General features: G+C 42.6%; 2 protein-coding genes and 1 pseudogene across 7 annotated transcripts in view; 1 reads left to right on the forward strand and 2 right to left on the reverse strand.

The window, feature by feature from the left end:
- LOC106603519 (vacuole membrane protein 1) overlaps positions 1-19507 on the reverse strand; it is a 111064-nt gene extending 91557 nt beyond the window's left edge. Inside the window, exons 1-3 of one of the 2 annotated variants that reach the window (XM_014197320.3) lie at positions 19218-19507; positions 11463-11572; positions 11092-11227 (exon numbers count right to left, since the gene is read on the reverse strand). In XM_014197320.3, coding sequence (XP_014052795.1) covers positions 11092-11227; positions 11463-11541 — 215 coding nt within the window. In that variant the 5' untranslated portion in view covers positions 11542-11572; positions 19218-19507. Of the gene's footprint in view, positions 1-11091; positions 11228-11462; positions 11573-13658; positions 13845-19217 lie in introns of those variants that run through there. The other variant, XM_014197321.3, reaches the window with a different exon arrangement.
- Positions 19508-19979: 472 nt separating this feature from the next.
- On the forward strand, positions 19980-21438 carry LOC106603520 (peptidyl-tRNA hydrolase 2, mitochondrial-like; annotated as a pseudogene). Its single transcript, XR_006769647.2, has one exon. The product of XR_006769647.2 is annotated as a peptidyl-tRNA hydrolase 2, mitochondrial-like (transcript).
- Positions 20970-22620, reverse strand: part of LOC106603518 (clathrin heavy chain 1) — a 58440-nt gene continuing 56789 nt past the window's right edge. For all 4 annotated transcript variants that reach the window (XM_014197311.3, XM_082974605.1, XM_014197315.3 and 1 more), the window contains one exon: positions 20970-22392. In XM_014197311.3, the coding sequence (XP_014052786.3) occupies positions 22265-22392 (128 nt within the window). In that variant the 3' untranslated portion in view covers positions 20970-22264. The remainder of the gene's footprint in view (positions 22393-22620) is intronic.

The following is a 22620-nucleotide window of genomic DNA, read 5'->3' on the forward strand; positions in this document are numbered from 1 at the left end:
CTACATGATCATGGTGGATACTACAGTGTGTAGTATGGTATTTCGATTATATTACAAAATTATAAAGTAAGCACTACACATGAATCATGATCAAGGGATAGTACCGTGTGTAGTGTAGAATTCTACAGTATACTACACATTTCAAAAGTAAGTATTAGACATGAATCATGATCAAGGGATAGCACAGTGTGTAGTATAGTATTCTACAGTATACTACAAAAGTCTATAGTAAGCACCACACGATCGAGGGATACTAGTACGTACTATAGTATTCTATAGTTAACTATAGTATGTGGGTTTACCAAACATTCCAGTTTCTAGACATGTCCCCTAATTTTCAACTAATTGCAGGCTGGTGTTCATTGTCAAGTATTTCTTGTTTTCCATTGGTCCAGCTAATTTAGTGGTTAATTGACGCAGGTGTTTCAGCTCAGTAACTAGGTCACCTGGCATTTTAAAATGGATGTGCCAGAATGTTTGGAGAGGAAGGAAGACAGCTCCTTGAAGCAAGTGTGGAAAAGATGGCGGAAACAGATGTTCTATTTGAAGCTGATGTCGGGTGACGATGAGAGTTAGTGGGCTACAGTTCTGTAAAAGAAAGGAAACAAAAGAAGTAAATTTGTGATGGAAGCTAAGAAATCCCTAGATTATTTTATAGTCTGAGTGAGGGTTTTGGCTCAATGTTACCAGGGGGATCTGTTTGAAATCACAAGGAATATCATGGGTGAGGTGGCGTCGGTAAGACTCAAAAGAGCTGGTCTTATTCAAAATATTAGTTTAAAAAATTGTGTCCGCAGAAAAGCGTGCTTTGTGCCTTAAAACCTGTTGGGGATAGGGGGCAGTATTTGCACGGCCGGATAAAAAACGTACCCGATTTAATCTGGTTACTACTCCTGCCCAGTAACTAGAATATGCATATAATTATTGGCTTTGGATAGAAAACACCCTAAAGTTTCTAAAACTGTTTGAATGGTGTCTGTGAGTATAACAGAACTCATATGGCAAGCAAAAACCTGAGAAGATTCCTTACAGGAAGTGGCCTGTCTGACAAGTTCTTGTTCTTCTTGGCTCTATTTATTGAAAACTGAGGATCTTTGCTGTAACGTGATGCTCCCATCGGCTCTCAGAACCCGGGAAAAAGCTGAATGATGTAATTCCAGCCTCTGGCTGAAAAACATTAGCGCGTTTGGATAGTGGCCGGTCAGAGTACCATCAGACTGAGGCTCGTGCACGAGGGGATCCCATGTTTTTATTTTCTCTCTCTTTGAACGTAAACACGCTTTCCCGGTCGGAATATTATCACTTTTTTACAAGAAAAATGGCATAAAAATTGATTTTAAACAGCGGATGACATGCTTCGAAGTACGGTGATGGAATATTTAGAATTTTTTTGTCACGAAATGCGTCGTGCGAGTCACCCTTCTTTACCATTCGGATAGTGTCTTGAACGCACAAACAAAACAGAGGATATTTGAACATAACTATGGATTATTTTGAACCAAACCAACATTTGTTATTGAAGTAGAAGTCCTGGGAGTGCATTCTGACGAAGAACAGCAAAGGTAATAACATTTTTCTTATAGTAAATCTGACTTTGGTCAGGGCTAAACTTGGTGGGTGTCTAAATAGCTAGCCCTGTGATGCCGGGCTATCTACTCAGAATATTGCAAAATGTGCTTTCACCGAAAAGCAATTTTAAAAATCGGACATAGCGAGTGCATAGAGGAGTTCTGTATCTATAATTCTTAAAATAATTGTTATGTTTTTTGTGAACGTTTATCGTGAGTAATTTAGTAAATTCACCGGACGTTTGCGGGGGGTATGCTAGTTCTGAACGTCACATGCTAATGTAAAAAGCTGGTTTTTGATATAAATATGAACTTGATTGAACAAAACATGCATGTATTGTATAACATAATGTCCTAGGTGTGTCATCTGATGAAGATCATCAAAGGTTAGTCGTGCATTTAGCTGTGGTTTGGGTTTATGTGACATTATATGCTAGCTTGAAAAATGGGTGTCTGATTATTTCTGGCTGGGTACTCTGCTGACATAATCTAATGTTTTGCTTTCGTTGTAAAGCCTTTTTGAAATCGGACAGTGTGGTTAGATTAACGAGAGTCTTGTCTTTAAAATGGTGTAAAATAGTCATATGTTTGAGAAATTGAAGTAATAGCATTTCTAAGGTATTTGAATAACGCGCCACGGGATTCCACTGGCTGTTACGTAGGTGGGACGAAATCGTCCCACTGGCCCTAGAGAAGTTAAAGATTTTTTAATGGAATATTTTGTGTATGGATTTCCGAAGTAGGGCGCCTGTCAATGGAGTTCTCTCTGGGGTTGAGCATGAAGTGGATGCAGATTATAAACTCAGCAAAAAAAGAGACGTCCCTTTTTCAGGACCCTGTCTTTCAAAGACAATTAGTAAAAATCCAAATAACTTCATAGATGTTCATTGTAAAGGATTTAAACCCTTTACAATGAAGATCTGTGAAGTTATTTGGATTTTTAGGAATTATCTTTGAAAGACAGGGTCCTGAAAAAGGGACGTTTCTTTTTTTGCTGTGTGTGTGTGTGTGTGTGTGTGTGTGTGTGTGTGTGTGTGTGTGTGTGTGTGTGTGTGTGTGTGTGTGTGTGTGTGTGTGTGTGTGTGTGTGTGTGTGTGTGTGTGTGTGTGTGTGTGTTATCAAGGTATGCGTGAAGGTCTGTAGGAAGTCAGGTGCAGGAGAGCAGATATCTGGTAGCAAAACAGAGCCTTTTATTTGGCGAACCAAAAGCACACGGCACAAACAAACACGAAATACAAATACGGGTTGAACATAACCCAGCCTAACGTCTGCATACATGAAAACAGATGAACAATACCACACAAAGACATGGGGGAAACAGAGGGTTAAATACACAACACATAATGAGGGAAATGAGAACCAGGTGTGTGGGAAATCGAGACAAAACAAATGGATCGGCGATGGCTAGAAGACCGGCGACGTCGACTGCCGAACACCGCCCGAACAAGGAGAGGCATCGACTTCGGTAGAAGTCGTGACATATATGACAGTAACAATCAAAAGTTTGGACACACTTTCAAGGGTTTTTCTTTATTTTTACTATTTTCTACATTGTAGAATAATAGTGAAGACATCAACTATGAAATAACACCTATGGAATCATGTAGTAAGCAAAAAAGTGTTCCACAGATTCTTCAAAACAGCAATCCTTTGCCTTGTTTTTCAGAGTCAGTAGAAATGCCTCTTTAGTGTCCTAAATTTTCATAACTGTGACCTTAATAGTCTGTAAGCTGTTAGTGTCTTAATGACCGTTCCACAGGTGCATGTTCATTAATTGTTTATGGTTCATTGAACAAGCATGGGAAACAGTGTTTAATTACGGCTGAAATCCCGTTAACGGGATCGATATGACAACAGCAAGTGAAAGTGCAGAGCGCCAAATTCAAAACAGCAAAAATCTCATAATTAAAATTCCTCAAACATACAAGTATTATACACCATTTTAAAGATTGTCATTAATCCGACCACAGTGTCCGATTTCAAAAAGGCTTTACAGCGAAAGCACACCAAACGATTATGTTAGGTCAGCACCTAGTCACAAAAAAACATACAGCCATTTTCCAGCCAAAGAGAGGAGTCACAAAAAGCAGAAATAGAGAAATTGAATCACTAACCTTTGATCTTCATCAGATGACACTCATAGGACTTCATGTTACACAATACATGTATGTTTTGGTCGATAAAGTTCATATTTATATCCAAAAATCTCAGTTTACATTGGCGCGTTATGTTCAGTAATGTTTTGCCTCCAAAACCCCGGGTGACTTTGCAGAGTGCCACATCAATTTACAGAAATACTTATCATAAACTTTGATAAAATAAACAAGTGTTATGCACAGAATTAAAGATACACTTCTCCTTAATGCAACCGCTGTGTCAGTTTTCAAAAAAGCTTTACGGCGAAAGCAAACTTTGCAATAATCTGAGTACAGCGCTCAGACATCAAAACAATCCGTACAGGTACCCGCCATTTTGGAGTCAACAGAAGTCACAAATACCATTATAAATATTCACTTACCTTTGATTATCTTCATCGGAATGCACTCCCAGGGATCCCAGTTCCACAATAAATGTTTGTTTTGTTCGATAAAGTCCATCCTTTATGTCCAAATACCTCCTTTTTGTTTGCGCGTTCAGTCGAGTAACCCAAATGCACTCTGCTCACGCAGTAAGTTCAGACGAAAAGTCAAAAAGTTATATTACAGTTCGTAGAAACATGTCAAACGATGTATAGAATCAATCTTTAGGATGTTTTTATCATAAATCTTCCATAATATTCCAACCGGACAATTCCTTTGTCTTCAGAAATGAAAAGGAACACACCTCACGCCCACGAGAGTGCGCGCGATTGAGCTCATGTAATTTTCTCAGTCATCTGACTCCATATGCTCTTATTCTCTCCCCATTCACAGTAGAAGCATGAAACAATGTTCTAAAGACTGTTGACATCTAGTGGAAGCCTTAGGAAGTGTGAAATGACCCCACAGACACTGTATACTGGATAGGCAATCACTTGAAAAACTACAAACCTCAGATTTCCACACTTCCTGGTTGGATTTATTCTCAGATTTTTGCCTGCCATATGAGTTCTGTTATACTCACAGACATCATTCAAACAGTTTTAGAAACTTTAGAATGTTTTCTATCCAAATCTACTAATAATATGCATATCTTAGCTTCTGGGCCTGAGTAGCAGGCAGTTTACTCTGGGCACCTTCTTCATCCAAGCTACTCAATACTGCCACCCATCCATAAGAAGTTAAACACTGTTTCCCATGCTTGTTCAATGACCCATAAACAATTAATGAACATGCACCTGTGGAACGGTCGTTAAGACACTAACAGCTTACAGACGGTAGGCAATTAAGGTCAACAGTTATGAAAATTTAGGACACTAAAGAGACCTTTCTACTGACTCTGAAAAACACCAAAGGAAAGATGCCCAGGTCCTTGCTCATCGGCGTGAACGTGCCTTAGGCATGCTGCAAGGAGGCATGAGGACTGCAGATGTGGCCAGGGCAATAAATTGCAATGTCCATACTGTGAGACGCGAAGACAGCGCTACAGGGAGACAGGGCAGAGAGCTGATCATCCTCGCAGTGGCAGACCATGTGTAACAACACCTGCACAGGATCGGTACATCCGAACATCACACCTGCAGGACAGGTACAGGATGGCAACAACAACTGCCTGAGTTACACCAGGAACGCACAATCCCTCCATCAGTGCTCAGACTGTCCGCAATAGGCTGAGAGAGGCTGGACTGAGGGCTTGTAGGCCTGTTGTAAGGCAGGTCCTCACCAGACATCACCGGCAACAACGTCGCCTATGGGCACAAACCCACCGTCGCTTGACCAGACAGGACTGGCAAAAAGTGCTCTTCACTGACGAGTCGCGGTTTTGTCTCACCAGGGGTGATTGTCGGATTCGCACTTATCGTCGAAGGAATGAGCGTTACACCGAGGCCTGTACTCTGGAGCGGGATCGATTTGGAGGTGGAGGGTCTGTCATGGTCTGGGGCGGTGTGTCACAGCATTATCGGACTGAGCTTGTTGTTATTGCAGGCAATCTCAACGCTGTGCGTTACAGGGAAGACATCATCCTCCCTCGTGGTACCCTTCCTGCAGGCTCATCCTGACATGACCCTCCAGCATGACAATGCCACCAGCCATACTGCTTATTCTGTGCATGATTTCCTGCAAGACAGGAATGTCAGTGTTCTGCCATGGCCAGCAAAAAGCCCGGATCTCAATCCCATTGAGCACGTCTAGGTCCTGTTGGATTGGAGGGTGAGGGCTAGGGCCATTCCCCCCCAGAAATGTCCGGGAACTTGCAGGTGCCTTGGTGGAAGAGCGGGGTAACATCTCACAGCAAGAACTTGCAAATCGGGTGCAGTCCATGAGGAGGAGATGCACTGCAGTACTTAATGCAGCTGGTGGCCACACCAGATACTGACTGTTACTTTTGATTTTGATCCCCTCTTTGTTCAGAGACACATTATTCAATTTCTGTTAGTCACATGTCTGTGGAACTTGTTCAGTTTTGTCTCAGTTGTTGAATCTTATGTTCATACAAATATTTACACATGTTAAGTTTGTTTAAAATAAACACAGTTGACAGTGAGAGGACATTTTCTTTTTTTTGCTGAGCTTATATCTGGGGAAGTAGGTGAAGTGATTGGTGTACGTCGACTGACCTGGATGGAGTAAGGAAACCCACTGTTTGTATTATAGTTTTTTTTTCATAAGTCTCTCCCTTTCATGTAAAGCTAGGCTTTATGAGATACCCAGTTAGAGCCTTTGCACAAGCCCCTCCAGTGTTATAAATGCAAAAGATTTGGGCTTGTATCAAGTGTATGAAGACAGGAAGAGGGCACGACAAAACCTATTCCACCCTCAGGAGACTGAAAAAATTTGTTATGGGTCCTCAGATCCTCAAAAGGTTCTACAGCTGCACCATCGAGAGCATCCTAATGGGCTGCATCACTGCCTAGTATGGCAACTGCTCGGCCTCTGACCGCAAGGCACTACAGAGGGTAGTGCGAACGGCCCAGTACGTCACTGGGGCCAAGCTTCCTGCCATCCAGGACCTATATACTAGGTGGAGTCAGAGAAAGGCCCTAAAAATTGTCAGACTCCAGCCACCCAAGTTATAGACTGTTCTCTCTGCTACTGCACAGCAAGTGGTACCGAAGAGCGAAGTCTAGGTCCAAGAGGCGTCTAAACAGCTTCTACAGCTTCTACCCCCCACAAGGCATAAGACTCCTGAACACCTAATCAAATGGCCACCCAGACTATTTGCATTGCCCCCTCTTTTACACCGCTGCTACTCTCTGTTATCATCTATGCATAGTCACTTTAACTACCTACATGTACATATTACCTTAACTAACCGGTGCCCCCGCACATTGACTCTGTACCGGAACCCCCCAGTAGATAGTCTCGCTATTGTTAACGCCGCAGCCCGTCTGGTGTTCAACCTTCCCAAGTTCTCTCACGTCACCCCGCTCCTCCGCTCTCTCCACTGGCTTCCAGTTGAAGCTCGCATCCGCTACAAGACCATGGTGATTGCCTACGGAGCTGTGAAGGGAACGGCACCTCCATACCTTCAGGCTCTGATCAGGCCCTACACCCAAACAAGGGCACTGCGTTCATCCACCACTGGCCTGCTGGCCCCCCTACCTCTGAGGAAGCACAGTTCCCGCTCAGCCCAGTCAAAACTGTTCGCTGCTCTGGCACCCCAATGGTGGAACAAGCTCCCTCACGACGCCAGGACAGCGGAGTCAATCACCACCTTCCGGAGACACCTGAAACCCCACCTCTTTAAGGAATACCTAGGATAGGATAAAGTAATCCTTCTAACCCCCCCCCCCCCCCCCCCCCCCCCCCCCCTTTAAAAGATTTAGATGCACTATTGTAAAGTGGTTGTTCCACTGGATATCATAAGGTGAATGCACCATTTTGTAAGTCGCTCTGGATAAGAGCGTCTGCTAAATGACTTAAATGTAATGTAAATGTAATTGTTATTTTACTGCTGCTCTTTAATTACTTGATACTTTTATTTCTTATTCTTATCTGTATTTTTTTTAAACTGCATTGTTGGTTAGGGGCTCGTAAGTAAGCGTTTCACTGTAACGTCTGTTGTATTCGGTGCATGAGACTAAAGATGATTTGAGGAAGAATATCATATGTCAGCAGAGGTTATATGTTGCAACTGTTGTGGCAAACATGTGCCTCAGTCCCCAGATTGCCCTGTTATGGTGAAGGAGACCGTGGTGAGAATAAGGGCTGTCCAGCGTGTCTCTTATTTGGAGGCGGTGAGAAGTGGAAGGAGCGAGTAGTGTTGAAGACGCAATGGTAATTGAGACTGCACCAGTGAATGTTTCCCGGCAATCAAGGGATCCTGATATATTACATGTGAAAAAGGTGGACTTCGTAGCTTTTATTGCAATGGTCATAAACTGTACAGCACAAACAAAGAAGAAATCAGAAAATTGAAATAATTTTGAGTTTACAGCCGAGGCCTTGTAAGAAGTCCTGTCAAAGGATGTTCTGCCGTCACAGGCCCTTGAGCCTGTGTAGGGATGTGACTTGAATTGGAATGTGACTGAATGAGGGAATAATTTTTTTTGCCATTTTATTTATGATCCCCCCTTCCTACAATGAATTTTTTTTTTCTATAGCTGGCCAACCATACAGTAGGTGGCGGCATGCACCTCCAAAGCTTGTTTGTGGACTGCCATAATGTCAAAGAAGCAGTTTGGAGTGGAATGTCTAACTATGGTGAGCCACGTGTTTTTTAGCTGCCAGTTTTGTATGTTTTTAACTTGCTCTGTTACTGCAGTTTTAAATGAAGTACTTCTGAACTGTTTTTATTCTGTCCTTTTAAGGTGTCAGAGTAAAGGCCAGCTCTCTCACTTGGTGTTAGGAGCGTTAGTAACCACTTCCACACAGCAGCAACTGGGTCAGGTGCTCTGCCAGGAAGGTGTGATAAGCAAACAGGTGGCCAGAGATCTGCCTTGGTTTGTTTTGTGTTACCTATTTAGTTTGGGTATGCCTTTTTTGTAGTTTCCTTTTGTGTGTGTATAATATCTACTTTAGAACTAATAATCTGCTTTGGCTGCCGACCCATGCGAGTGAGAATGGAGCCGGCCCTTGATCTAGGTAAGGTTGCTGTCTCCTGGGCACATGCATACAACAGGTCCGCATACACTGATTTCTCATATAGATGCACACATTAAATCAGGTTACAGACCATCTACCTAGACCTGGGAACCCTAGACATAGCAAGTGTAGCCAAATCAGATGGCTCGCTAATTGGTTTCGTAACAAGTGGAAGGGGATGGCTAAGGAGGGAGAAAAGAGGATGAGGGAGGAGAGGAAGATATTTCAGATCAGGTGGTGGCTGGTGTAGCGCTGGCACGCAGGCTGATCCCATCCCAATGTGTTCAAGTGGGCATCTGAGGCTGAGGGCTGTTGGAGGACTTAAGGCCCTGATCCTTGGTAACCATATTAAAGGCCTTACACTCACTTCCTCTCCTGTCTTCACCCACTTATTAATCTGTGTCACAGGATATTACAGATATCTTAATTTGAGCCAGTTTGCTACAGCAGGAAAATAATCCTGCAGCAACAGGAAATGTGGATAATGGCCTTTTTTGTTGGGGTTGATTAACAAAAAGAATCAAGTCTGAAATTTCAAAGTGGAAATCCACACAAGTTAAATTACCTGCATTGCAGGAAGGTGCCATTTGCTTTCCAAATGGCACCTTATTCTCTATATAGCGCACTACTTTTGACCCTATTGAGGGTTTTCTGTTAATAATTTGAAAGTCAATTCAATCAGATATGAGATTATAAAGCAAACCCTAACAGTAGCCCTGAGATCATGCGGACTCAACCCTAACCACAACCAAATTCCTACACCTAGCTTCATGTCGCCGTGTTAGCTCAACCCTAACCCTAGCTATTACCTTAACACTAGCTTCATGTCCACGTGTTAGCTCAACCCTAACCCTAGCTATTACCTTAACACTAGCTTCATGTCCACGTGTTAGCTCAACCCTAGCCATTACCTTAACACTAGCTTCATGTCCACGTGTTAGCTCAACCCTAACCCTAGCCATTACCTTAACACTAGCTTCATGTCCACGAGTTAGCTCAACCCTAACCCTAGCCATTACCTTAACACTAGCTTCATGTGACATGTCTGCTTATAAAGCTTTTCAGATACTACAAATAAGTATCTGTGCTATAACTTATCACGCTAGCTGTTTTATATTTTTATATATCACTTTCACCATTTACTTTTTATTTAACTAGGTAAGTCAAATAAGAACACCAGCCAAACCCGGACGACGCTAGGTCAATTGTGCGCCGCCCTATGGGATTCCCAATCACGGCTGGGTGTGATACTGTAGTGACGCCTCAAGCACTGAGAGGCAGTACCTTAGACCGCTGCGCCATTCTGGAGCCCATGCAATCCACCTGCTATGAAAACAACTTGTGCTATCCTGAACTAAGCAGCCTCTTACTCTGGCAGCACGCTACTTGTCTTGGGGTTTACCACATCCTCTTGTCATTTAGAAAATAAACATGATGTCCTCATGCACAACCACAAGAGGCTCAATGTACACATTGTCTTCATGTCATCGTGTACATGTCAACAAACAATTAGGTGACTAAAAACAGGGAAAACATCATGGGGATCACCCTTGAGACAAGGTTATTCATATCAGAAACCAGTTCCATATTACCATCAACATTGAGCCTGCAATGATACGGAGTCCGTGGGAGTATTATTCACCTGAACTCATAATACACTTTTTAAACTGGGCTGGTAAAAATATCATTTGAGCTTGGCATCCTTCATAGCAACATCAATGAAGATTAATGGCAAAAACTACTCCCTGCTTATGTAGTTGTTTTAATAAATGGTCCTGTGTTTGTTTGGTCTGACTGAAGAGCCAGGCACACAGGATGAATTACAGGGCAGCGAGCCAGGAGCGCAGCGAGCCAGGAGGGCAGCAGGTAGAGTCTCAAGGTCTCCTGTCTGCACTTCCTTTCTCCTCGCATCCTTCTCAAAACACTTTGAAGGAGAAGGTCTGAAGGGAGGGACATTGGATCTTCTCCCCCAATGCAGTTAAAGGAGGTGAGGACAGAGGCAGCGAAAAATAGAGGAAAGACTAATTGAGAAAGAGCCTATATCTTCTACTGTAGACTCTGACCCTGCTGCCTCCACATCGGTCTGTGGCTGGGCTGCCATAACATGACCTCAGCAGTAGGGAGTGTATGTGTGTGGGCTCAGACCTGTGTCTTATTCCACACCACCAGCTAGACAGTATAGTTGCTTAGTCTGTCATAGTGCAATGGATCCCAGTGTTGGGGAGATTCATGAATAGATAACATCTGTTTCCACACTGAGAAACAGAAATACTTTATATTTTAACACTGTAGTCAACACTTTTTATATTCAACACTTCCAAGATGGAGGAGACGTGGACTGAAGTGTGTGTGTGTCTCACCTCCACATCCAATCCTTCAGGGTTATGAGCAGCTCCCGCTGGAAGTAGTGTAGCGTGACGAGCGGTTTCTTCCATAACACCAGAGACATACGTTCCTCGAGGTCCCTCTGCTTCCTCTCACTCAACGACAAGGAGTCTTCAAAAACACACACACACACAGTGGGGTTTACCTTTACCACCTCTAAAGACATGTCAGTCAATGTGAATTACTAGGCTGTAGCTTAAATCAACTCAAATGATACTGTGCTGGTTTTTATTTTCTTCAGTCAGCGGGAACAAAAACACTTTGGCCTACATCACCGTATGTTACGTCAACAGTAACAATCATTAACTGGTCATGGTCGTTTTGTGGTTCATTCAGCGGTCCCTACCTGCAGACTGCCCGTTGTGCTTTTCTCTGGCCGATAGGCGCCTCTGAGGTAGCTTGCAGTCTGCCCCATTTTTTGCCATCTCATTGAGTAGTGGTTGGACTGGGGGACACCTAATGATGAATGACAAAAAACAGAGGACAGACTGTGGTTAGCACAGACCTAGGGGACTGTCGGTCCAGACTGAGTGTTGAGCAAAGAGCAAGCAAGATCTGGGACAGACTGTAGTGTTGGCAGGTCTAGTCATGGCAGAGTGATGATCACAGTGCAGAAGGTGATGGTATCATTAGGTCATGCTTAGGGCTTTATCGGGTTACCACTAAGGTCACAGAACAGTGTGTGTGTGACAGAGACAGCTTAGAGCTGGGACTCTGACATACAGGCACGCAGGCTGCTCAGCTCTGGTGGAAGTGTCACACAGCCTGTTAATCCCTCTATCCAGCACCCTTGGCTCTGCTACAGGAGGGCCCCTGTATTCAGTTTCCAAACGTACACATTAACTGGGCTGACAGACTGCAGACACAGTACCGTGTTGGATTTTACAGGGGCCCATGATGGCTCTTTTCTATTATAGATAGGAATTGTATTGACATATGCTGACTGAGGCCCGAGTAGGGTCGTTTTTGTTGTGAGAAATAATAGCTGCGAGCCTCTGGAACACACATGGTCAGCAACAACCTACTACTGAATGGTATAGGGTGGCTTATAGGTCTAAATGCAGAAGTTCATCACTGCTCATTCAAACCTCCTAGTAAGTGAATGAGCAAGTTATTTACAATCAACAATACAAAAAAGTAGCCAAACAGATGTTTTACAAAAAGTTACCGGTTCCTTCTAATACAAATACTTGGATGGAAAAGACGCATGGGAAAATGTTATTTATTTTACTGAAAATACTGCAGCATTGAGTTTAGGCTACAATATTCAGTGTAGTAGCAGATAATAGCCTACATGCTCAATAACGCAGAGTGAGGTCACTGAGGCTATTTACATAAGAGTTGGTGCAACACAAGCACAAAAATACATATACTGGTTCCTACACCTACCAGTTAAGCCAGTCATTTAAAATTTAGGGGGAGTAAAGGTATTAGATGCCCCATATCAACTTCAACTACTGCCTCTAATCATACCATGAATGTTTTCTGGGAGAGAAGTAACTTTGGCTGAGACAAAACAGTCTATTGACAGCTATCCAAAAAGGAGAGCAATAAGCATCATGCATCAAAGCCAGCTGCATTGACGAGCTAGTCAAGCACCTTTAAAGAACCAATATGGAATTGCTACATACATTTTTGATCAGTTAAATTAATAGCCATTGATTCTTGAAGAATATAACTTTTATAAATGCTTCATGAGCTTAGTTAAAATGTCATACCCCATAAGATCCCACAAAATAAGCTTGTTTTACTCCAATGTTTGTAAACAAACACTGTATAGCTTCAAAACATGGTAAACATGACCATTTTGATCTCATGGATGGTCAGTCCTTGCAGCCACAGCTCTGAATTTGAGTGTTTATATTTCTCAAGCCCCATCCCTCAGCTGTTTACCAAAACAAGAGGCAGGGTATACCTTTTGTTATTGTTTGAACTCCAGATTGACCCTTTAATATATTGTCTCGTCTACTCTTGTGCGTCAACAAGACTGTTTGGCTGTGTGACGTAACTTGGTGCAAAAAATTGACAAATTCGCAGCGTCACAGCTTGTCAGTACACGGGAGTTGGAACCCCCACTGCGCTTCATCATTTAAAGAGCGCAATCTTTGATTTACCTATCATGTTGATTTCACAATCTGCCATTTCAAGACTGAAGCCTGGAAAGAACAAAACAGCGCGTGTCCTAGATCCAGTAGCTCGCACAAAGTCCGCCAGAGCCAAGGACTCGATTGCGCAATAACTTCCTTCAATAAACAGACTGCGTGTTTGAGACCTGTTGTGAACCCACTTGTGCCGTTACGCTTCGAAAGCAAAACTATGGTTAAGAAACTTCACCAGGGGATAAATTCTAATTCAAGTAACATGTTAAACAATCGCGTCGAATTAAATGTGATTTCTTTTTGACAAGCAGTTCTAGCATCACTCCCTCTCCACGAAGTGCGCACTGGTTTTTAAAGTAGCCTATCAACAGTACCAAAAAGTCATGACTCTCTTGGTACGCAACAAGTAATGCACAATGTTCGAGGCAGATAGAGCAACTTACCATACTGAGATGTCTTGAGTGCTAGCAATATGCCAAAAACCACCGTTTCAAGCTACGGTGGCAATAGAATTCTATAACCTGCACGGACTATAGTCTAGTGCGGGGTGTGGTGGGGGCACAGAAAGGGATAACGCACTAGAAGAAAAGTCGGGGGCTGCGGAGGGGGTGGTGGCAAGTAAATGAGGAGACATTTCACCGTTTGCAGTAACTACCCCAAGAGTTCAAAACTAATTTAAAGCTCCAAAAATATATTCAGATCACTTTCCTGGAACATACAAGTACAATTGTTCTTTTAAAAAAAAATGTTTTTTGAGGAGGGTGAGGGAGGAGTATTATTTAAGATACTGTTTGAAGAGGTAGGGTTTTCAGGAGATGGGCAGGGACTCTGGTGGAAGGTGGTTCCACCGGTCCACCGTTGGTGTGCCAGGACAGAGAAGAGCTTGGACTGGGCTGAGAGGGAGCTGCCAAGAGACCTGAGGTGGCAGAACGGAGTGCTCAGGTTGGGGTGTAGGGTTTGAGCATAGCCTGACGGTAGGGAGGGGCAGTTCCTCTTGCTGTTCTGTAGGTAAGCACCATGGTCTTGTAGTGGATGTGAGCTTCAACTGGAAGCCAGTGAAGTGTGTGTGGAGGATTGGGGTGACATGAGAGGACTTGGAAAGGTTGAAAACCATATGGGCTACTGCGTTCTCGGTAAGTTGCAGGGGTTTAATGGCACAAGCGGGGAGCCCAGCCAACAGCGAGTTGCAGTAATACAGACCGGAGAGGACAAGTGCCTGGATTAGTGAGTGAGGTAGGGTCGTACTCTACAGATGTTGTAGAGCATGAACCTGCAAGAGCAGGTCACTGCTTTGATGTTTGCAGAGAACGACGGGCTGTTGTCCAGGGCTCTTTGCATTCTGGGAGGCTGACACTGGAGTTGTCAACCGTGATGGAGAGGTCTTAGTGGATTTGGCTATTTCAGCCACACCTGTTGCTGACAGGTGTATAAAATCGAGCACACAACCATACAATCTCCATTGACAAACATTGGCAGCAGAATGGCCTTACTGAAGGGCTTAGTGACTTTAAATGTGGCACCGTCATAGGATGCCACCTTTCCAACATATCAGTTCGTCAAATTTCTGCCCTGCTAGAGCTGCCCCAGTCAACTGTTATTGCTGTTATTGTGAAGTGGAAACATCTATGAGCAACAACGGCTCCAACAACATCGCTCACAGAACGGGACTGCCGAGGGCTGAAGCTCGTAAATATCATCTGTCCTAGGTTACAACACTCACTACCAATTTCCAAACTGCTTCTGAAGACAACGTCAGCACAAAAACTGTTTATCGGGAGCATCATGAAATAGGCTGCTCGGCCATGGAAACCCAAGATCACCATGTGCACCGCCAAGCGTTGGCTGTAGTGGTGTAAAGTGTGCCGCCATTAGACTCTGGAGCAGTGGAAACGCGTTCTCTGGAGTGATGAATCACGCTTCACCATCTGGCAGTCCGATGGACGAATCTGGGTTTCACTGATGCCAAGAGAACACTACCAACCCCAATGTATAGTACCAACTGTAAAGTTTGGTGGAGGAATAATGGTCTGGGGCTGTTTTCCATGCTTCTGGCTAGGCTCCTTAGTTCCAGTGAAGGGAAATCTTAAAGCTACAGCATCTAATGACATTCTAGATGATTCTGTGCTTCCAACTTTGTGGCAACAGATTAGGGAAGGCCCTTTCCTGTTTCAGCATGACAATGCCCCTGTGCACAAAGCGAGGCCATACAGAAATGGTTTGTTGACATCTGTGTGGAAGAACTTGACTGGCCTGCACAGAGCCCTGACCTCAACCCCATCGAACACCTTTTGGGATGAATTGGAACGCCGACTGCGAGCCAGGCCTAATCGCCCAACATCAGTGCCTGACCTCACTAATGCTTTTGTGGCTGAATGAAAGCAAGTACCCGCAGCAATGTTCCAACATCTAGTGAAAAGCCTTCCCAGAAGAGTGGAGGCTGTTATAGCAGCAAAGGGGGACCAACCCCATAAGTTTAATGATCTTGCAAATATACATTTTGATAGGATCTTGAAACCATGGAAAGGGAAACCTGTCCATCTATGAGTAAATTACCCTGATTAACTCTAGTGATATCGCAGTTTACATAGCTATTCATGGCTCTACCCACTCCAGGAAAAAAAAATTAGTCACGTGAGCAAACAATATTTCATTTTATTTGGAATAAAAAAAAAAGTTAAGGGTATATTTTTATAATGAATATAAGTGTAGAGGGCTAACACTATTACATATCAAGGCATTAAACCTATATTAAAGCTTATATTATCCCTGGGGCGGCAGGTAGCCTAGTGGTTAGAGTGTTGGGCCAGTAACCGAAAGATTGATAGATCGAATCCCTGAGCTGACAATGTAAAAATCTGTCATTCTGCCCCTGAACAAGCAGTTAACCCACTGTTCCTAGGCCGTCATTGTAAATAAGAATTTGTTCTTAACTGACTTGCCTAGTTAAATAAAGGTTCTATCCTGAAACTGTATCTAGTAACTGGTTTTCCAGTAGGCTACTAAGAGAGACAGCCAATGTTTAAAAGGGGGCTCTTTGCTGTTATACAGATTTAAAACGATCAATTTCCGGTGGATTGACAATGAAACCCTGTCTTTTTAAATTAAGCCATACTGAGTGTGCTACAATTCCAATTTGTAGCCCACTCTTCCTCCAGAAGAGGAAGAACATTTATTACAAATGTCTAAGCTCCAATGTACTGATAGAGGATACACCACTTTTATTGGAGAGAATGTATAAGGAAGTTTATTTCACGTTTATGAATGACATTGCAAACAACGACGGTAAAATTGTCACACAAACAGTTAATCAAGGTGTATGGAGATGTATTCTCTAAACAAACTTATAACCAACTCATTGCACCTCTGCCACAAAAATGGAAGAGGAAATTACTTAAAAGAGAAAGGAATTAGTTATTTTGTCTGCCACCAATTAAAAATCGTAAATGGCTTAAAATGACCAATATAAATTGTTAAAGTATCCGTTTCACTTGCAGTCAAGAGGGTTGACAACCGCATACAATTCAAGATAGTTAGGAACAGATTTTCATTAACTGCTATACAAAACCACAATTGACGCATCAGTTATTTTCAATTCAATCTATTATATAAAATTCTCGCTACAAAAAGAATGCTCAGTATATGGGGCATTGGACGGTCAGACCTGTGCAAACTGCCATGCGGAAACCTTATCATTAGGGCATCTCTTTTGGTACTGTCCATCGGTGCCAGGTTTTTGGAGTCAGGTCCAGGAATGGTTATGTCATAATAGGGGCGGCAGGTAGCCTAGTGGTTAGAGCGTTGGGCCAGTAACCGAAAGGTTGCTAGATCAAATCCCTGAGCTGACAAGGTAAAAATCTGTTGTTCTGCCCCTGAACAAGGCCCCACTGTTCCTAGGCCATCATTGTTAATAAGAATTTGTTCTTAACTGACTTGTCTACTTAAATTAAAAATGATGTTGGCTCTGCAAACTGTATTGTTGTGGGATTTGAAGGGCAATGTTGCAGATGGGAAGGTTCAAGCCCCTAGTGAGAGGCCATGGTAGAATGGAGGAATGTATTGCAAGAGAAAATGGTAGAATGATATATATATATATATATATATATATATAAAATTGAGGTCATCCAATCAGGGGGGAGGATGGGAATGTGATTATTGTATGTTTAGTTATGTTGTGTGTTTTGGTTTCACGCTGTGAGCCGTGTGTCTGCTGGTTATGGGTGCGCTTGCTTCCATGTCCGGCCTATTGTACATGTGTATTATTGTAGCGTCACCATCCTTATTGCAAAAATAAATACAAACATAACTTTAGACTACATATTCATTTGACAGAGGTAATGAACTGTCCATTGATGAGCACAGCAATTATTAAATGAGGACTATGTTTGCAAAACAAGTGGTTCTAAGCTTATTTCAATATTACACGGGTAAACTAACGGTGACAGAAATCGGGAACACAGACAAGCTCTATATCTATATGAGTGACTGTGTCCAACACCTGTTATGTTGGGCACCTGCTGACCAAAATGGAATTACGGAAAATATCATTTTTCACAATGACATGTATAGCTAAAATAAAGGTTTAAGGAAATACAGGAAGGCACCACATTACTACAAGACAAACCAGTTCACTCACAAAACCACCAGCTTGATTAAGTATAAAAGCGAAGTCTGCTTTCATATAATTAAAAAGAGTATGGAAAGGGATAATGTCTTAGTGTATTCTGTAAAGAATCCAATACTTTACCTTGTATGAATTAGGCTGTTTGTGAAGGTTTTAATCCTAAACAACCTTCCTACACAGCTACTGTAGTATGTAAAAGCCGTGTGCTGGAAAACCTTGGTAGAGCATGGGTGAAGTAGGCATTTTTATGTTCATGTGAATTTATTTTATTTTTCAGCTTCAGACCAACGCTTACTTAGAATGTAACTTTTTGTTTGATATAGATACAAATTAACCATATAATGACTAAAGGGGTGACCTGTAGGAGTGATGAGGCACCCAATAAGTGATAAGGCAGGGGGGTTTCTACAATCGCATTATAACTGCATTATACTGCAATACTAATGCATGGCATGCTATTGCATTCATTACGCATTTCATGCTATTGTAATAGGCCTACATCCATAATCTAAATCAATGACAAATTAGAACTTCGTAAAAACATGACACCCATTGAGCTCAAGCCATTGAATGTAACTCTCTGAATTGAGAGCAGCTGTCAGACAAGCTCTGTACAGGACAAAAATAAAACTAATATGTGACAATATCAATGACCTGTTGTATGAATAAAGCTTGATAGACGTTAGACGTTTTTTCAAAGCACCAAGAATGTGACCTTGCACTCGAGCTATAACCCAACATTCTGTCAGGACAGGAGTTGCTACCCCTTTAAAAGTGTACATTTTATAGCCTCAATCGCACCATAGATCACTTTATTTGCCAGCTAGCACCTCTAGAGAATAAATGATTCAGATAACCAGCCAAAGATCCTCAAGGAAAAGTCAAGAGCAAGAAATTAACAAATTGACCCTGAACAAAACAGACCAGTAAGTAGATGCAAGGTAGATTATAGAGCATAACAATTATACAATAGAATAGATTCATTTGTTTTGTTTTCCCCAAACCATCAAATCCACATTACCTTTAATTCACACTAAGCTGGCTTCATTCATACACGATGGCATTAATTAATGCTGTTATGAAAGCATGTTTTTCACCAGACAGACACTAGACCATTTTCATTCATCAAGGACTCGGTCAAAATTACAGCGGCTCAAAATAAAATGTTATTAGGGTAATTATAGCAATATCATCAACCTTATATGCTGGACAAAACCTGGCACGCGTCAGTAAACTAGCATTTAACAAATACATGCTGATAGAGGATAGCCTAATGTCAAATGTGGATAGACTGCATTTGGCCTAATGTTATGCTACTAGCTACTACTGTTAACACACCATGACAATGAGCAGACATCAACCGTACAAATAGTCCCCTTACCGTCTCCTTTTTCACTCTCGAACTGTCAAAAGCGCAGCCTGCCGCACAGGAAACAGACGTGTATTTTATTTGATCAAAGATTTATTATATTGACAAGATGGTCGAGTGACCTCTCTAACAAGGGAAAGACATGTCCTTTAAAGATGGAAGGCAGACGAGATCAGGTGGGACCATTCTAGCCAATGAGAGGGTAGATACGCGTGAAACGGCACAACAGGCACAACTGAAATACTCCTAGTCGATATTCATTAATAATAAGGAATTCCCATCGACCACGCCGACAAAATGGGGAAAACAAGTCTTTCCAACTGACCGCCCACTATAAGAGACAACTTTGTGGTAAATATTGTTGTACATTAACAAAACATTCTGAAAAGCTCCTGTGTTGTTAAATTTACATGTAACCAGGTCAAACATCCTGACCTACGGTTTGCAATGCTCCAACATAGGGAAATAGAGGCTACAAGACCCTTGTGGCTTCAGGCTATTCAGAGTGGGAAATGTTGGGGCCTAGTTTCCAAGTAGGCTACACGTAGCTATGTGTGTGAAAAACATAATCACAAGACATTTAACTTGTTTAGTATAGTCCATTTACATGTAACTCCACTCACTGCGTGTAGCTGCATAGCCAAGACCAACACAAACAAACTATTCTTAATGTTCCGTCGCCGGTAGCTAGCATTCACGTGGCTGATATCATGAAAAGGGGCATGAGGGAAGCCCTACAATGTTTTTCTAAGTAATGGTTTGACCAGTATCAAAATGTATTCCCTGTATGGCCAGGTAGTCATTTGAATATTGGAAGGAGTGGGCTGTGGACTTCGCCAAGGCAGGCACTTACGGGATCGGAGTGGCGATGGGAAACGGCAGTGGGGGCGAAGCGGGCGCCAGCTTCATGGGAAAGTATTTCAAAATGATCCTGGTGGTCCGATCAGAGCTGAAGATGGGTAAGGGCAGCCCAGTGCTCACACGCCGCTGTGTCAGCCTACAAGCAGGTCCAGCGCAGGAACCCTGAGCTGCTGAAGCAATGTGAGTACTGCGGCCAGCCCAAAATCGTGGTTAAAGCTCCGGATGAGGACAGTGTGATAGAACTGCTAACCCATGCCAAAGTAGGGCTGCCTGTCTTTCTGCTCCAAGATGCAGGGAGGACCCAGATAGCACCAGGGTCCCTTGCTGTGCTTGGAGTAGGCCCTGGACCCACTGATCTCGTGGACAAAGTCACTTCGACACTTGAAACTGTATTAGATACAAATTAGGACTTGAGTTTTCTGTATTGGAAGTAGGATAATCCTGGTTCACAAAGAAGTGGTCATCTGGGAACTATGTATATACATTGAGGTCCAACCATGTCATCCTAGCAGAACTGATACCCAGACCCAATAGGCCTACATCTTTTGCTGTGCTTAGAATGTGCACTTGTACTTAAACTACCCCAAACCCATCTGAGCACTGGCTTGCAATTAAAACACTATTGTACATCACTCATTTGGCAGGCATAGTGATACGGATTTTCCCTAAAGGATGCCTTGATAAAAAGATTCATAAGAGTGAAGGTAGACCAACAAACGTTGGCCGTGCACAGCAGTCCTATTGCATCGGCCGTCATTTTCAATTAATTCCCTGGCAATTCTAAATGTTGGAATCTCCACAAATCATTGACACCTGTGCATGGCCGATGTGTTAGTCTATCATCCTTACAAACGTGACAGACAAAACAAGGTTGAGAAGGGAACAAAAGAGACCCGACCAGACTTGACAAACAAGAAGCCTTTATTTTATGTGGAAAAGAAAACCGCCGTTTCATTCATCATGATCCAGATCCTGCACAATCAACTATTTGAGTGCACACTTAAATCTAGTCATTTGTTTTGAGAGTATAGGGTAGAGGGAGAGTTAATGATTCTTTGTATACACACACAAGCCTTTGATAAAAACACCAAATTACCAGTCTCTTCAATTAGATCAGACAAATATAGTGTGAGTCCCAAATGGCACCCTATTTCCTGCATAGTGCAGTACAACCTTTATGGGCCCTGGTCAAAAGTAGTGCACTATATATAGGGAATAGGGTACCATTTTGGCCACACAAAGAAAACCTGGCAGGACATCAAGGCTATTAGGTTTTATATCCTCTTCTGTACAATCAAGAACAGTGACCTAGAACACCATGATATCCAGCATATACCAACCGCAGCACAAGGAGGGGGGGGGGGGGGGGTAGTAACATACACAGGTCTGACTGAACTGAAGAACAGGGCTTCTTTAATTCTCGTAATCAATCCATCCAAATGGAATAGTCCCACACGAGCACTTTACAGCATGAGGAAAGGAAAGTGTCTTACACGCAGCTGAGTGAGATGCAAAGACACCATCGACTTCATCTCTACGCACGTTCTGACTCAATGACTAACTGGAGAGCCTGCATAGGCTTGGGATGGAAGGATAAAACTCACTTTTGGAAATCATGTCTGTATGAGTCTTAAAATAATCTTTCTCTAGAGCTACACAACCCCTTTAACCCTGTGTAGGTCATTACTGGTATTTGTACATAGTGTTTCTAGTTTGTGGGTCATGGAAGCAGCAGTCATGTTCAAATATAGAAGAACATTGTAGCTTTTTCCTTTCTGAATATACAATAATTAAATGTATTTTACAGACTGATAGAACAAGCTGCTCACACATCAAAATGAAGAGATTCTACATTAGTTTCTTCACTACAGAGTGCAAATCAGATGCTTCACAACATACCTTTGTTTAATGAAGAAGAGGACTCACTCTTCCCACAAGCCCCCTCATTGTACATAAACCATTCCCCATACAAAAAAAATGGCATTTAGTAAATATAATGGAATGTGAAATTAATTGTGATCCAATCTTTTTCTTTGACAACAGAAATAATGTCCTTCATGAGTTTTTTTTTTAAAGGAAAACAAAAACAAAATAAACTGCTTGTTTGAATCCACTAAATGTTGTGAGAAGATGGTAATAGCCTAGTGAAGGACTGAGCTGAGAGAGATGGATGGGCTCCAGGGCTTGCCAGGAGACCTTTACATGCCGTAGCCAAAGCCTGGTTGTGCCTGGGGGTAGCCTGCAGGAGCCTGGTAACCGTAGCCGTAGGCCTGCTGGGGGGGCACGGGCACGCTGGGGCCAGCAGTCAGCATAAGCTGGGGTGTGCCTGGAGGAAAGAGATAGGCATTACACATGTAGGGCTGACACCAAAGATTAGAATCTATCCGGAATTGATTAATTTACTGATTCAAATAATTTGATGCTGATTGATTTGACCATTTAAACTTCTTTTAACATGGCGCACAAGCCACAGCTCAACTCTAACATTCCAGAGTGCCAAGGAAGCCCAACTTTTATTTTAATGATTTTTCTTTTGAACAGCAGACTGTAGAGA

Source organism: Salmo salar, chromosome 04 (genome assembly GCF_965601325.2).
Source record: "Salmo salar chromosome 04, fSalSal1, whole genome shotgun sequence".
Classification (NCBI taxonomy): Eukaryota; Metazoa; Chordata; class Actinopteri; order Salmoniformes; family Salmonidae; genus Salmo; species Salmo salar.